This window comes from Hemiscyllium ocellatum, chromosome 7 (genome assembly GCF_020745735.1).
Source record: "Hemiscyllium ocellatum isolate sHemOce1 chromosome 7, sHemOce1.pat.X.cur, whole genome shotgun sequence".
NCBI lineage: Eukaryota > Metazoa > Chordata > Chondrichthyes > Orectolobiformes > Hemiscylliidae > Hemiscyllium > Hemiscyllium ocellatum.
This window is the reverse complement of record NC_083407.1, coordinates 61,570,120-61,582,731: the sequence shown is the minus strand read 5'-3', so window position 1 is coordinate 61,582,731 and position 12,612 is coordinate 61,570,120. Positions and strand designations below refer to the sequence as shown.

The window sequence follows — 12,612 nt, the reverse complement described above, 5'->3', positions numbered from 1 at the left end:
TCTTTCTCTCTCACTTCTCACAATACATTATGAAGATCAAGGTTCACCACTGTTTCTCTCTTGAGACTTTTTTTAACATTTCAGATGATTCTCTCTTACAACCTTTCCATTTTTAAATTTAAGATGAGAATACTTAATCACATTTGATTTTGTGATGTTTTTATTTCACTTTTTATTTTCAGTTTTGGCTGTATTTTGTACCATCTTGGTTCTTTGCCTTGGTTTCTGAGTAATAGTTTTAAAGGTCCCGGTGCAGTAAAAAATATAAAAAAAATAAAGTTGAGCCTGGCCAAATGTTTCAAAACAATCTTCCCATGATCATAAAAACTACAGTCAGTTCTTCTTTAAGGTGATGGTTGCATTCTTGTGCAACCCTGCTTAATAGAGAAATGGTGCTTTAGAAACAGCATTTAAAGTGTTGGCGCTGTAATTGTGTTACAGCCAACACACGTTTTAAAAGTTTGCATTTTAGAAACAGTGTCTCCAGTTCGTCAATCACATTACTGCAAATTTGTGTTAATGAAATATACGTTATAACAGAATGACGTGTACTATTTATGGTTTTTGTTACTTTGTAAGAAGTTATTTGTAGAGCATGATTATTTTATCTTGTATATTGTTTTGGTTTAACTGTTTTATAATTTGTAGATATTAAATAAAAGCTAAGAGAAATTTCAGTGTACCATTATGAAATCTATGCTCGATCACTTTGTTTTTTTTAAAAGCATGTAATAACCTTGACAGTTAGAGCAAACATCAAAGTAGTTCACTTAGCAGACTGAACTGTTCTTTACAAATAAATATCAACATTCTTGTCATTACACAGTTTACACAGAAACAATGTATTCTTGGACAACATTGTGAATGGAACAACACAACCGGAATTGTGGGTGCTTCTCCATTTGGAATTCCATGTAATATTAAAATAACAGGTATTTTTTAAAAACGTTTTGAATTTGTATTGTGCAGAATTAGGATAAACAGGCAGCCCTATCGAGGTAAACATAAGAAATCCTATTTTCACAGATTGTCCGCCTGTCCTATTTGAAGTATCTTGTCTTAAAAGTGCATTGCAGATTGGAGGACATCCCTGGCATTATATCATTACTCCTAATGAACGCAAACAAGAAGGCATCTACCACATTTATTCTTTAAAGGATAAAAAGCTGGTAATGTATCACAATTGTTTTGGCATTTGTTACAGAACATGGTTTTGTTGTTGGGTCACATATACAGAAATTTCTCATCTTTGTTTGTAAACAAATCTGGAACCTGATCAGATTTGAAATCAGAAGGAATCCATTTAGTTCACCTTGATCCAAGAAGCTTCACTCAATTCATTCCTGGGTTGAGGGGTTCACCTTATGAATAAAAGATTGAACAATTTATAACCTATATCCATTGACGTTTCGAAGAATGAGTGGTGATTTCATTGAAACATATAAGGTCTTGAGGAAACTATATAGGATGCATGCCTGGAGAATGTTCTTGTGTGGGATATTAAAACTAGGGACCTAAGAATGAGGAGCCCTCTTTTTTAAAAAAGAGATGATAATTCTTTTTTTCTCTCTGGGGGTATATTAGAGTGTGGACCTCTTTTCAGAAGATAATAGAGTTTGAGACTTTAACTTTATTCAAGACTGAGTTAGATATGTTAGATGGACAGTAAAGTGGAGATGTAACGCTAGAGCATGCTTAAAGGGTCAGATGGTTTTCTCCTATTCCTAAGTCTTTGGTTTATTTGCTGACTTGTTAATCAATCTAAAACTAATCTACAATCCTGCTTTCTTCCTTTTAGACCTGATTCCAACTATCTTAAAAGATGTAATTCTATCCATCTCAACCATTCTTTGTAACAAATCATTTATTTGTTCTAGTAACACTGAGCAAATACATTCTTCTTAACCTGTCCCCCATGTGTAGTGAGAATTTTAAATTGATATCCTTTAAGTCAGTGATTCCCATATTGAGAGTGTAGGGTGTTCCCATTTATGCTGAGATCTTGTTAAGGGTTAGGAGCATGGACATTCCATGGATAGGAAGAAAATATGGTTAGCACTAAAGCCCTCTCCTATGTACTGCAAAGGATCATGCAATATTTTCTGAGGCAGACTGTGTATGGACCTGAACAATACAATGGGAAAATTCAATAAGGGCTATGGGGCCAACTTTGCGAGTAAGCAGATCCGTGAGTAGCAAATAAGCGGATAACAAGGACTGGGCATACTTAGTTCTCTCAGTATTCTCTTGTGCCTTTGAAAATCCACTGTCAGCTAAGTCAATGTTCACATCTGTCATTTCCCACTCTGAACATAAAATTGGTGAAACTAACTTTCACTTTTTTAGTTCGATTTTTCCGAACTGTGAATCAAGATACGAGATTTTGGGGTCACAAATTCTGAGGCAGCAATAGCTGTCATGGATCTCTAACTGAGTCAACAGGACCACTTGAAATCCTAGTGGTTTTTAATGGAGGGCACTACTTCACTAACCAGCTTTTTGAAGTCGGACTCCGGATCCAAAAAAGCTGGAAAGAATAGGGCCATAAAAAGGAACATGACAATTAAACAGTAAGCAAACCAACACACACTCGCGCACATAGTTCTTTCGCTATTGTCTGACAATGGCCAGCATTTTCTCTGCAGATTTCTCAGTCCTGTTGTCATTGTCTGATAAGGGGTCAGAAATCCTCCCTAGCTTGAGTGCAACTGAAATCTTTTTTTTAAAATGCATAAAGGTGGACAAATGCTAGGTGTACCTGATAATTCTGTGGGAAACTAGGGAAGTGATTGCTGGGCCCCTTGCTGAGACATTTGTATCATTGATAGCTACAAATGAGGTGCCAAAAAGATAGACGTTGGCTAATGTGGTGCCACTATTTAAGAAAGGTGGTAAGGAAAAGCTAGGGAACTATAGACCAGTGAGCCTGACATCAGTGGTGGGCACATTATTGGAGGAACCTGCGAGACAGGATTTATGTGTATTTGGAAAGGCAAGGACTGATTAGGGATAGTCAGCATGGCTTTGTGCGTGGGAAGTCATGTCTCACTAACTTGATTGAGTTTTTTGAAGAAGGAAGAAGATTGATAAAGGCAGAGCGGTGGACTTGACCTACATGAACTTCATTAAGGTGTTTGACAAGATTCCTCATGGTAAAGTGGTTAGCAAGGTTAAATCTCATGGAGTAAAGGAAGAACTAGCCATTTAGATATAGAACTGGCTCAAAGGTAGAAGACAGAGGATGGGGGTGGAGGGTTGTTTTTCAGACTGGAGGCCTGTGACCAGTGTGTGCCACAAGGATCGCTGCTGGGTCCATTGCTTTTTGTCATTCATATATAAATGTTTTGGATGTGAACATAGGAAGTATGGTTAGTAAGTTTGCAGATGACACCAAAATTGGTGGTGTACTGGACAGCAAAGAAGGTTATCTCAGAGTATAACAGGATCTTGGTCAGATAGCCAATAGGAACTTAATTTAGATAAATGTGAGGTGCTGCATTTTGGAAAGACAAATCAGGGCAGGACTTATACACTTAATGGTAAGGCCCTGGGGAGGGTTGCTGAAAAAAAAGAGACCTTGGAATGGAGGATTGTAGTTGCTTGAAAATGGAGTCCCAGGTACATAGGATAGTGAAGAAGGATTTGGTATGCTTCCCTTTATTAGTCAGTGTATGGAGTATAGGAGTTGGGAGGTCATATTGTGGCTGTATAGCACATTGGTTAGGCCATTTTTAGAACAGTGTGCAATTTTGATCTCCATGCTATAGGAGGGATGTTGTGAAACTTGAAAGGGTTCAAAAGATTTAGAAGGATGTTACCAGGGTTGGAGGGTTTGAGCTATAGCGAAAAGCTGAATAGGCTGAAGCTATTTTGCCTGGAGAGTCTGAGACTGAGGGGCATGGATAGGGTAAATAGGCAAGGCCTTTTCCTGGGGTGGGAGAGTCCAAAACTAGAGCGTGTGGGTTTAAGGTGAGAAGAGAAAGATTTTAAAGGGACCCAAGGGATAACCTTTTCACACAAAGGATGGTGAATGTATGGAGTGAGCTGCCAGAGGAAGTGTTGGAGGCTAGTACAGTTACAACATTTAAAAGACATCAGGGTAGGTATATGAATAGGAAGCATTTCGAGGGATCTGGGCCAAATGCTGGCAAATGGGACTAGATTTATCTGGGATAGCTGGTTGGCATGGATGAGTTGGACCGAAGGGACGGTGTTCATGCTGTACAACTCTATGACTCTTTGACTCTAAATCTTCCCTGTGTGAGGACCTGTTACCTGGTTCTGATTTTCTGCCTGTTGGCCAATTAATGTTCAGAAGGAGACAGCACCATCCAATTAAGGATGGCAGCAGGTTCTTGAAGTTGGCAGGCTAACAGACCAATAAAAGCAACAAGGTGAGGAAGAGGACACTCAAAGATGGAGGTGCCCTGTCTCCAACATTTTTAACTTACTAGTTTTAACACCAGACCACAATTTTGGAGGGATGTTCCATTCATAGGATGACCTGTGAATAAAGTCAGAAAGCCGTGGAGAAGCTTTAAACTGGCTTGGAGTTCTGATCCTCTGCTGCACTTGTCACCAGGAGGTAGCTTGCAGGCAGTAACACTGTTTGCTGCCATGCCCTTGGAAAACAGGGAGGCCAGTAAGAAAATTGCATTTGATCTCTGACAGTAAGCATAATTTGATAGTTAATGAGGTCAGTTGGCTAGTTTTTGTTTTCAGGAGAATATCACTAAGAATATCATTTGCAGGGAAATGGCTGGTGGGAGGGAATGGATGGAGGTGGGAAATTAAGCTTACCTGCCATTCAAAATTGTTGCACATAACTGCCCTTATCTAGCCAAAATAAATTAAACAGATGTTTTGTATAAATGCATCTTTACTTCATTACTTCCAGCATGATGTTTATTTCACAGTATAAAACCAGGGAGGTCTTGTGAAAACTATACAAGGCAGAAGTTAGACCACAGCTAGGAACTACATACTGACATTGGAGGCAGTACAGAGCAGGTTCACTATGTTGATTCTGGGCGTGGAGAGATTCTGAGGAGAGGTTGAGTTGGTTGTGTTTGTACTCATTGGAATTTAAAAGAAGACGACACTAGGACCCAAGGACCCAAAGGCATAATATTAGAGTAAGGAGGTGCCCAGATGAGACAGAGATGAGGAAGAATTTCTTTTCTCAGAGAGTGGTGTGTATAAGTCCTGCCCTGATTTGCCTTTCCGAAAAGCAATACCGTATAGGAGTTTGGAGGTCATGTTGTAGCAGTACAGGACATTGTTTAGGCCACTTTTGGAAAATACATTCAATTCTGGTCTCCCTGCAATAGGAAGGAAGTTGTGAAACTTGAAAATGTTTAGAAAGGATTCACAAGGATGTTGCCAGGGTTGGTGGGTTTGAGCAATTGGGAGAGGCTGAAGAGGCTGTGGCTATTTTTCCTGGAGTATCGGATACTGAAGGATGACCTCATAGACGTTTATTAAATCATGACGGGCATGAATAAGAGCGAATAGCTAAGGTTTTTTTTCCACTAGACAACATAGATTTAAAGTGAGAGGGGAAAAATTTTCAAGGAATGTAAGGGGCAACTTTTTCATGCAGAGGGTAGTGCATGTATGGAATGAACTGCCAGAGGAAGTGGTGGAAGCTGGTACAATTACAAAATTTAAAAGGCATCTGGACAGATACAGGAATAGGGAGGGTTTAGAGGGATATGGGCCAAATGCTGGCAAATAGGACAAGATTAATTTAGGATATCTAGTTTGACATAGACGAGTTGGACAAATGGATCTGTTTCCATGCTGTACAACGCTATGACTCTATGATGAATCTGCGGAATCCTTTAACAGAGAGGGCTGTCGAGTCTTAGTTCTTAAGTATATTCAAGGCTGATAAAGACAGATTTCTAATCATTAATAGAAACAAAAGTTATACCGATAAAGCAGAAAAGTGGAGTTGAGAATTATCAGATTAGCCGTTGACCTCTTGGGCCAAATGGCCTACGTCTGCTTCTATGTTTTAAGATCTCGTGGTTTTTATCAGATCTTGACAGCAATGTTTTGAGATTGTGTGCAAGTTCAAATCATTTGTATTTACTAAGAATAAAATTGGTCTAGAATTAACCTTAGGCTATTTTCTCCAATACAAACAAAGCCGTTTTATTGCTATTTTCTTTGGGCTGGATCCTCCTGACTGAATGAAGACAGGATTGGAGATGGTCCTGGCTGTTACCTACTTTATGGAGGTGGGCAGTTGCAGCCACACTCATGTCATTTTGCGTTTGTATTTTACCAATGTTGGGGTGGCCCCCTCTACTGCCTTCAGAATATCCAATGAGAGTTTTACTGTCAGTTGGACAAGTGGTGTCTCTGTTAGTTTTGTACTGTATTTCAGAAGCATTGTGAATGGGAAACCAGAGTTGTATACCCATTTTAGATGGCCATTAGGTGTTTCCTTTAAATAGTCTTAAATGTAAAAACATAGCACAGTGAGAAAACTGCATGCAAAAGTGCTTAATTGTTAATTAAAATGATCAAAAAAATGACATTGCCCTCATAGTAAGATTTCTATTCTGATTAGTTTGATTATTTTTGATTAAATATTATGAGGGGCACAGACTATCAAATGTATTTTTGTCCAATTAGGCAGAGAATGGAATTCAGGAGATGCAGTGTTGTTCATTAGATACTGATTGGATATATTTTCATCCAGATGATTCTGGAAGGATCATGCACATTGGACCAACGCAAATTAAGTAAGTTTGTATAATTTCTTTCATCCTTGTTCAGCAAATCTGGCTGATTATTACTTTTAGAGAAAGATCTCCATTTCCTCTCAAATACAATCTGTTTTCAAGCAGATGTGGATGGAAAATGGGGTGAAGAGGCCTCTTGCTAAGAAATAATAAGGAATGTGTGCATAATCAGCCTCCCAGAGAATACTGGAAGACCAATACAAATACTAAATGATAGCTGATCTAAGTTGCTGCAATTTTTGACTGGCTAAGAAATTGAAAAAGAACATCACTCAGAAATTTGAAATGTTGTAAGATTGTTAGTTAAATATACCAGTGAGAAATGAGACTAGATTGATTCAACCTGACAAATATGATCAGTGGACTTTAATACACAATGCAATTTTTATTTTTATACTACACATTAAGGAGATTGGAATTTTGTAATGTATTGTAATTTTTGTACAATTGTTTATTGCAAGGTTATGAATTATGGTTACAAGCTTTATTTATATCATCATCACAAATTGACAGCAAAGCTATAATGATTTTCAATAAACCAATGATCTGTCTGGCATTAGATGGATTTGAGAATTAGTCGTGAAGTAAGTTTCCGGATTTCACAGATGAGATATCCAGATGTGAATAATGTAAAATAAACTGAAAGCAAACATATAATCAGGCGAATGCAGCAGCATAACCAGCCCAGTTAATATTAACTGGGAACAAGAGACATTTCGGCAGTTTCCCGAGATGAAAGTAATAGTTGACTATCCCTAGTAGCAGCAAGAAAGAATTATAAAATTTAAAGTCAATTTAGAAGTAACAGTAAGACTAATGTTAAATGTCATCAGTTTTTTTTAAAGGTACTTTTTCTTATTCCACAATCGGGCTGATTGCCAGTCTATTAATGAGGATAACTTGATGTGAATTTTTCACTGAATTGAAAGCATTTAATGTTATTGAAAAGCTTTAAATATTAAAAAAAGTAAATATTAAGTATGAAAACATATTTCCTTTATGACATAAATTAACATGACTTATCACTTGTGCTAACGCTGCTTGCCAGTGTATTGCAGCTGTCTGAAAAATCTGAAGGTTTACAGAGATGGCAAGTTTTCCGAGCCTTTACTATTTATTCTGCAAGAGAAAGAGAGGTAAATCATTTTCTTCCACCTTTAATTGCATTGATCCATTGTGAAATTGGGAAACTCCTCAGGGTTCCAAGGGAAGTAGCAAACCTCCTTTCAGCTAGCTAGTGATGTCATTGTTATCAATTCCTGAAGCCTCTGAGTCGAATCTTGTGTACTATGTCAAGGCTTTGCTGGGCTTTATTCTCAGCCAATGGAGGGAGGTGACGGGGAATTTCTTTTACTACGCTTGCTTTTGTAGGAACAAGCAAGACTTTTTTTGCTGGATATGGTAGGAGAGTTGTGTTTGCATAGACAATTGGATTTATGCATTGCTATAACCCATAAACCATTTGAAACTAGATGTTCCTGTATATTCATCCTTTAGAAGAAAAGGTGCTTAGTTTCTTGTACCCTTGTTTCTAAGAATATGCTGGACAGGGATGTTCTCTCTGTTTCAGGAAAGTTAAGTCTTTTTCCAGCCAGTTACACTAATTCAGTCTTCTGGACGATTTTGAGATATAAAAGAATAAGATTTATTATTTAAAGTGACAAGTGATATAATGTTTCGTTCTTCTCACAATTACACCAAGGATGATTAAGCTCCTTCTAATGGTTGCTGCCTAAGGCAGACTCTGGCCTGTTCACCTTTGCAAGGGGAATGCTTAAATTGAGGACCTTGTAATCCTTTTCAGAATATTGAATAGTGAAAATGGAAGTTACGTAACAAAATTAACATTCCAGATTTCTGAACTGGAAAAGCATTGGTACTGTAAACAATTTTGAGCAAGTAAAATAGGTGGGGTCTGGTTAGTGAGTTAAAATTAAGTAAAGGGAACATTTGTATGTGGTGGAGAGAAGGAGATGTTAAGAGATCGGACGAGAGAAATGAAAAATGTAACTTGATGTGGCACCAAGGAGCTTCAAAATTAATCACTATTGGTGTACGGGAATGGGGATAATTCTCCAGTGATTGGAGTCATACCTCATTCTAAGAAGCATGGTTGTGCTTGTTGGAGACAAATATCTCTCAGGAGTTCTTCAGGGTACCGTCCTATGCTCAACCACCTACAATGATGTTCCACCTAGCATAAGGTCAGAAATTGGAATACTTAATGATCATTGCATAGTTCTCAGTCCCATTCACAACTCCTCAGATATTAATATTGTCCATGCTCATATTCAGCAAGACAACAACAGCACCAGCCTTGGCGTTAATAAGTGGCAAGTAACATTCTCAGCATATATATGCCTGGCAACGATTATCTCTAAAGAGTGGAAACCTACATTCAATGTCATTCCCATCACTGAATCCCCCATTATCAACATCTAGGGGGTTACCATTGATCAGAAGCTGAACTGGAACAGCCACACAAATACTACTGACTAAAAGGGCAGGTCAGCAGCTAGGAATTCTGTGGGAAACTTATCTCCTGTCTCCCAAGGCCTGTTCACCATCTACAATGCATAATTCAACAGTGTAATGGAATACCATCCACTCTCCTGGTTAAATGCAGCTCCAACAAAACTCAAAGCTTAGTACAATCCAGAACAAAGCAGTCACTTGATTGGCACTGCATCCACCACTTCAACCTTCACTCCCTTCACTACCAACTTGGCAGCAATGTGTACCATCTCCAAGATACACTGTAGGAACCTGTAACAACACCTTCAAACCCGTTACCTCTACCACCCAGAACAATAAGGCAACATGTGCATGGTACAGTCACCAGCTGTAAACTCTTGCCAAGCCATCCGCCATCCAGACTTGGAATATATCATTGTGACTTCACTATCACAAAGTCAAAATCCTGGAACTTGTTCCCGACTGTCCAAACTCCAAAGACTGCAGTGATTCAAGAATGGAGTTCACCATTACCTTCCTCAGAGCAATTATCATTAGGCAATAAATGCTGGCCTTACCAGCAAAACTCATGTCCCATGAACAAATTAAAAATAGAGTTTGGGTTACTAATTGGCAATTGCCAGGCAATGACCACTGCAACAAAAGAAATCTAACTGTCTTCCTTTGACATTCAATGACATAATTGACGCCTTGGCATAAACTGTTCTCTAACTTGCATCCTACCCATTTTTGAATACTAGAGCTTTTCACTGATGTTATGATGACCAATTGGAAGAACTGCTGCAATTATACCAATGTATGAGGAATTTTATGAGCAAATATGAAATTACCATCCAATTTTAAAAAGCTATTATTTAGCACCTCGTAATCTCCAGATATTCCGAAGTGCATTTTGGCCAATGAAATACTGCTGCAGCACAGTACTATTTATAATACAGTGAAACAGAGCACCTGATTTTCATATAATGCAAATTGCAACGTGATGAGGATCTAATTATGCTGGTGATGACTGAAGTACAAACATAGGTCAGACTATGTTATTTAATTAGTGCCGTTGAACCTGTACACATTGATATTGACTTAATGTCTTTCAGCAGTAGGTCATTTACTTGGTGCACTACCCAAGACCGGGTTTGATTATGGGGCAAAATCTTTGTGGGGCTATCCAATGACAGTTGATAAAATTTGAGCATAGAATGAGTATGTTGCATGTGACAGGATTGTTTTCAACTGAGAATATTCCATGATGGTCATAGTTTTATCAGAAGGAGGAGATAATTCTCACCAAAATAAATTGTAAATATGTCACTATTACTATCTGCTCCCCTCATCTCACACTGATGCAATGTACCCATCCCAACCAAGGGAAAGATATGGACCAATTTCCAAGGTATTACTGATTCTTCTCTATAATCAGCTTCTGGACTAATTAGAGCAAGTGTTAAACTTATTGAGAAAATGAAGCAACCCCAACCCTTCCACGTGCTAGTTACCAGAAATAATTGCCACGAATTGAAGGGAGCCTTTCCTTTTCCTCAATAAACATACAACTGTGCGACATAATCGAATCCAAATATTTCAGTTTATGCCTAGAAGTGATAAGAATCCTGAAGGTTCAATTAGCATAATTTTGCATCCAAAATCAAGAAAATTCACCATGAGAGAAATAAAATTAACACAGAATGAAAATAAGCAAACACCAATCATACTTAAAACATAAAAAGAATAATAATCTAAACCACCACTGAACATACATAGATCCTACACCATAGCCAAGCCCCAGAGAACTGAACAAAAACAAATTTCTCTGTATGCTTAATACATCCTTCCACTTGTACATACACAGCCATGATAACAAAGCTAATTTACTATTGTATGCACCATCCCAGACATATATCTCTTGTATAAATAAAGATATGCATCTGTGCTCATAAAATTTATTGAGTAGAGTAATTTTAGGATGTTTGCTGACTTTGTGAAGAGTTATGCAGGTATAAGATATAGATGAACATTTAATAAAAAGAAAGTTGAATTTTAACTGTTCAATAAAATGTCCCTCTTTAAGGTGGAGAGCTCAGTGAGAGTGACAGCTTATGGTCGAGTTGTGAAAAGAAGATTTTCTCAATTAGACGATGACAAGTATGAGGTAATTGCTGATTTAGAACGCATTAATGTGTAGGGCTTACTTATTTATAATTGGCAGGTCTTGAAACCAGTGTAATTTAATTTGAGATTGACTGACTATCTCTGTAAAAGTACCTATTTGAAACAACTTAGGGAATCCCTGATGGATTCTCCGGTTCATTCCGGAGATCGTGCTCTGTGGTAGTCTGGAATATAAACTTCTTGCAGACAGTTTAGTTCAAGTTATTACCTTTGTTTACCAATGGCATCAATGCTACACTATATCACAGATATCTACAAACCAGGCTTGAGCTCAGATTCTAAAACCATTCGCAGAGTATCAGCAGAGTATCTGTTACCCCTCAGAGCTTTCTCAGGCTACTCCCTTTATTGCTGCAAACAAGCTGTCTTTATACAGAATTCGGTATTAAAATTACAAAAATGCCACATGTCCTTAATCAGATAAGCAGCAATAAAATGGCGAAAGTTTGCAGAGGAAGAGAAAATCATTGGTCGGTCTATGTACACTTGACTAATTAAGTTACAGGCACATCAAAGTGGGAAACCTAGATCCAGCCAAGCCAAATGGTTAATTTGCTTTGGCTAGAACATCATAATGAGAGATTGGTGAAAAGGTCATGAGGTAACCTTGCTCAGCTAGCACGTTCAGTACTATTGTCCTACAAAATGGCTTTTTCTTTTAAAATCATGTTGGATTCCCAGAATGCAAATTAAATTTGTCACATTCTCGGACCTTGAGCTACTGGGAATAACACACAAACATTCAGTCCACGACAAACCAGCATTCATTCAAATCAGACCATAAAGGGTTAATTTTCCACCAGCTTCCATTTCTCTTCCCCCCCCCCCCCACCTCTCTCTCTCTCTCTCTCTCTCTCTCTCTCTCTCTCCCTTGAACCCTTCAGTCAATGAATGTAATTTACAGAAGAATGTTTTCTCTCTCTCATTCTCGCATAAACACCTTCCAATTTCCTTACTATGTCAGTTTTTCCAAACCTGTAAGGGTAATGAGACATTCACATTCCAGCACAGTCAAGATGAGGGAACTGAACTTCATAAATTCAAATCTGCTCAGTGTGGTATACATGAAAATCTATCAGGATTGTTCTATTGCATGCATATTCCAGTTATTAAGTTACAAGTTCTTTTCCTTTTGAGTATGAATTTTGTTAAGAATCTTTGATGTAATCCAGCAATTTAGTTATTCTACATCCTATTGTGAAATACGCGCCTCCAG

General features: G+C 38.0%; 1 protein-coding gene across 3 annotated transcripts in view; it reads left to right on the top strand.

Annotated features, from left to right (window-relative positions):
• dcaf17 (ddb1 and cul4 associated factor 17) overlaps positions 1–12,612 on the top strand; it is a 51,014-nt gene that overhangs the window by 23,639 nt on the left and 14,763 nt on the right. For all 3 annotated transcript variants that reach the window (XM_060827258.1, XM_060827259.1, XM_060827260.1), the window contains 5 exons: positions 827–932; positions 1,027–1,169; positions 6,646–6,755; positions 7,804–7,891; positions 11,296–11,376. In XM_060827258.1, coding sequence (XP_060683241.1) covers positions 827–932; positions 1,027–1,169; positions 6,646–6,755; positions 7,804–7,891; positions 11,296–11,376 — 528 coding nt within the window. The remainder of the gene's footprint in view (positions 1–826; positions 933–1,026; positions 1,170–6,645; positions 6,756–7,803; positions 7,892–11,295; positions 11,377–12,612) is intronic.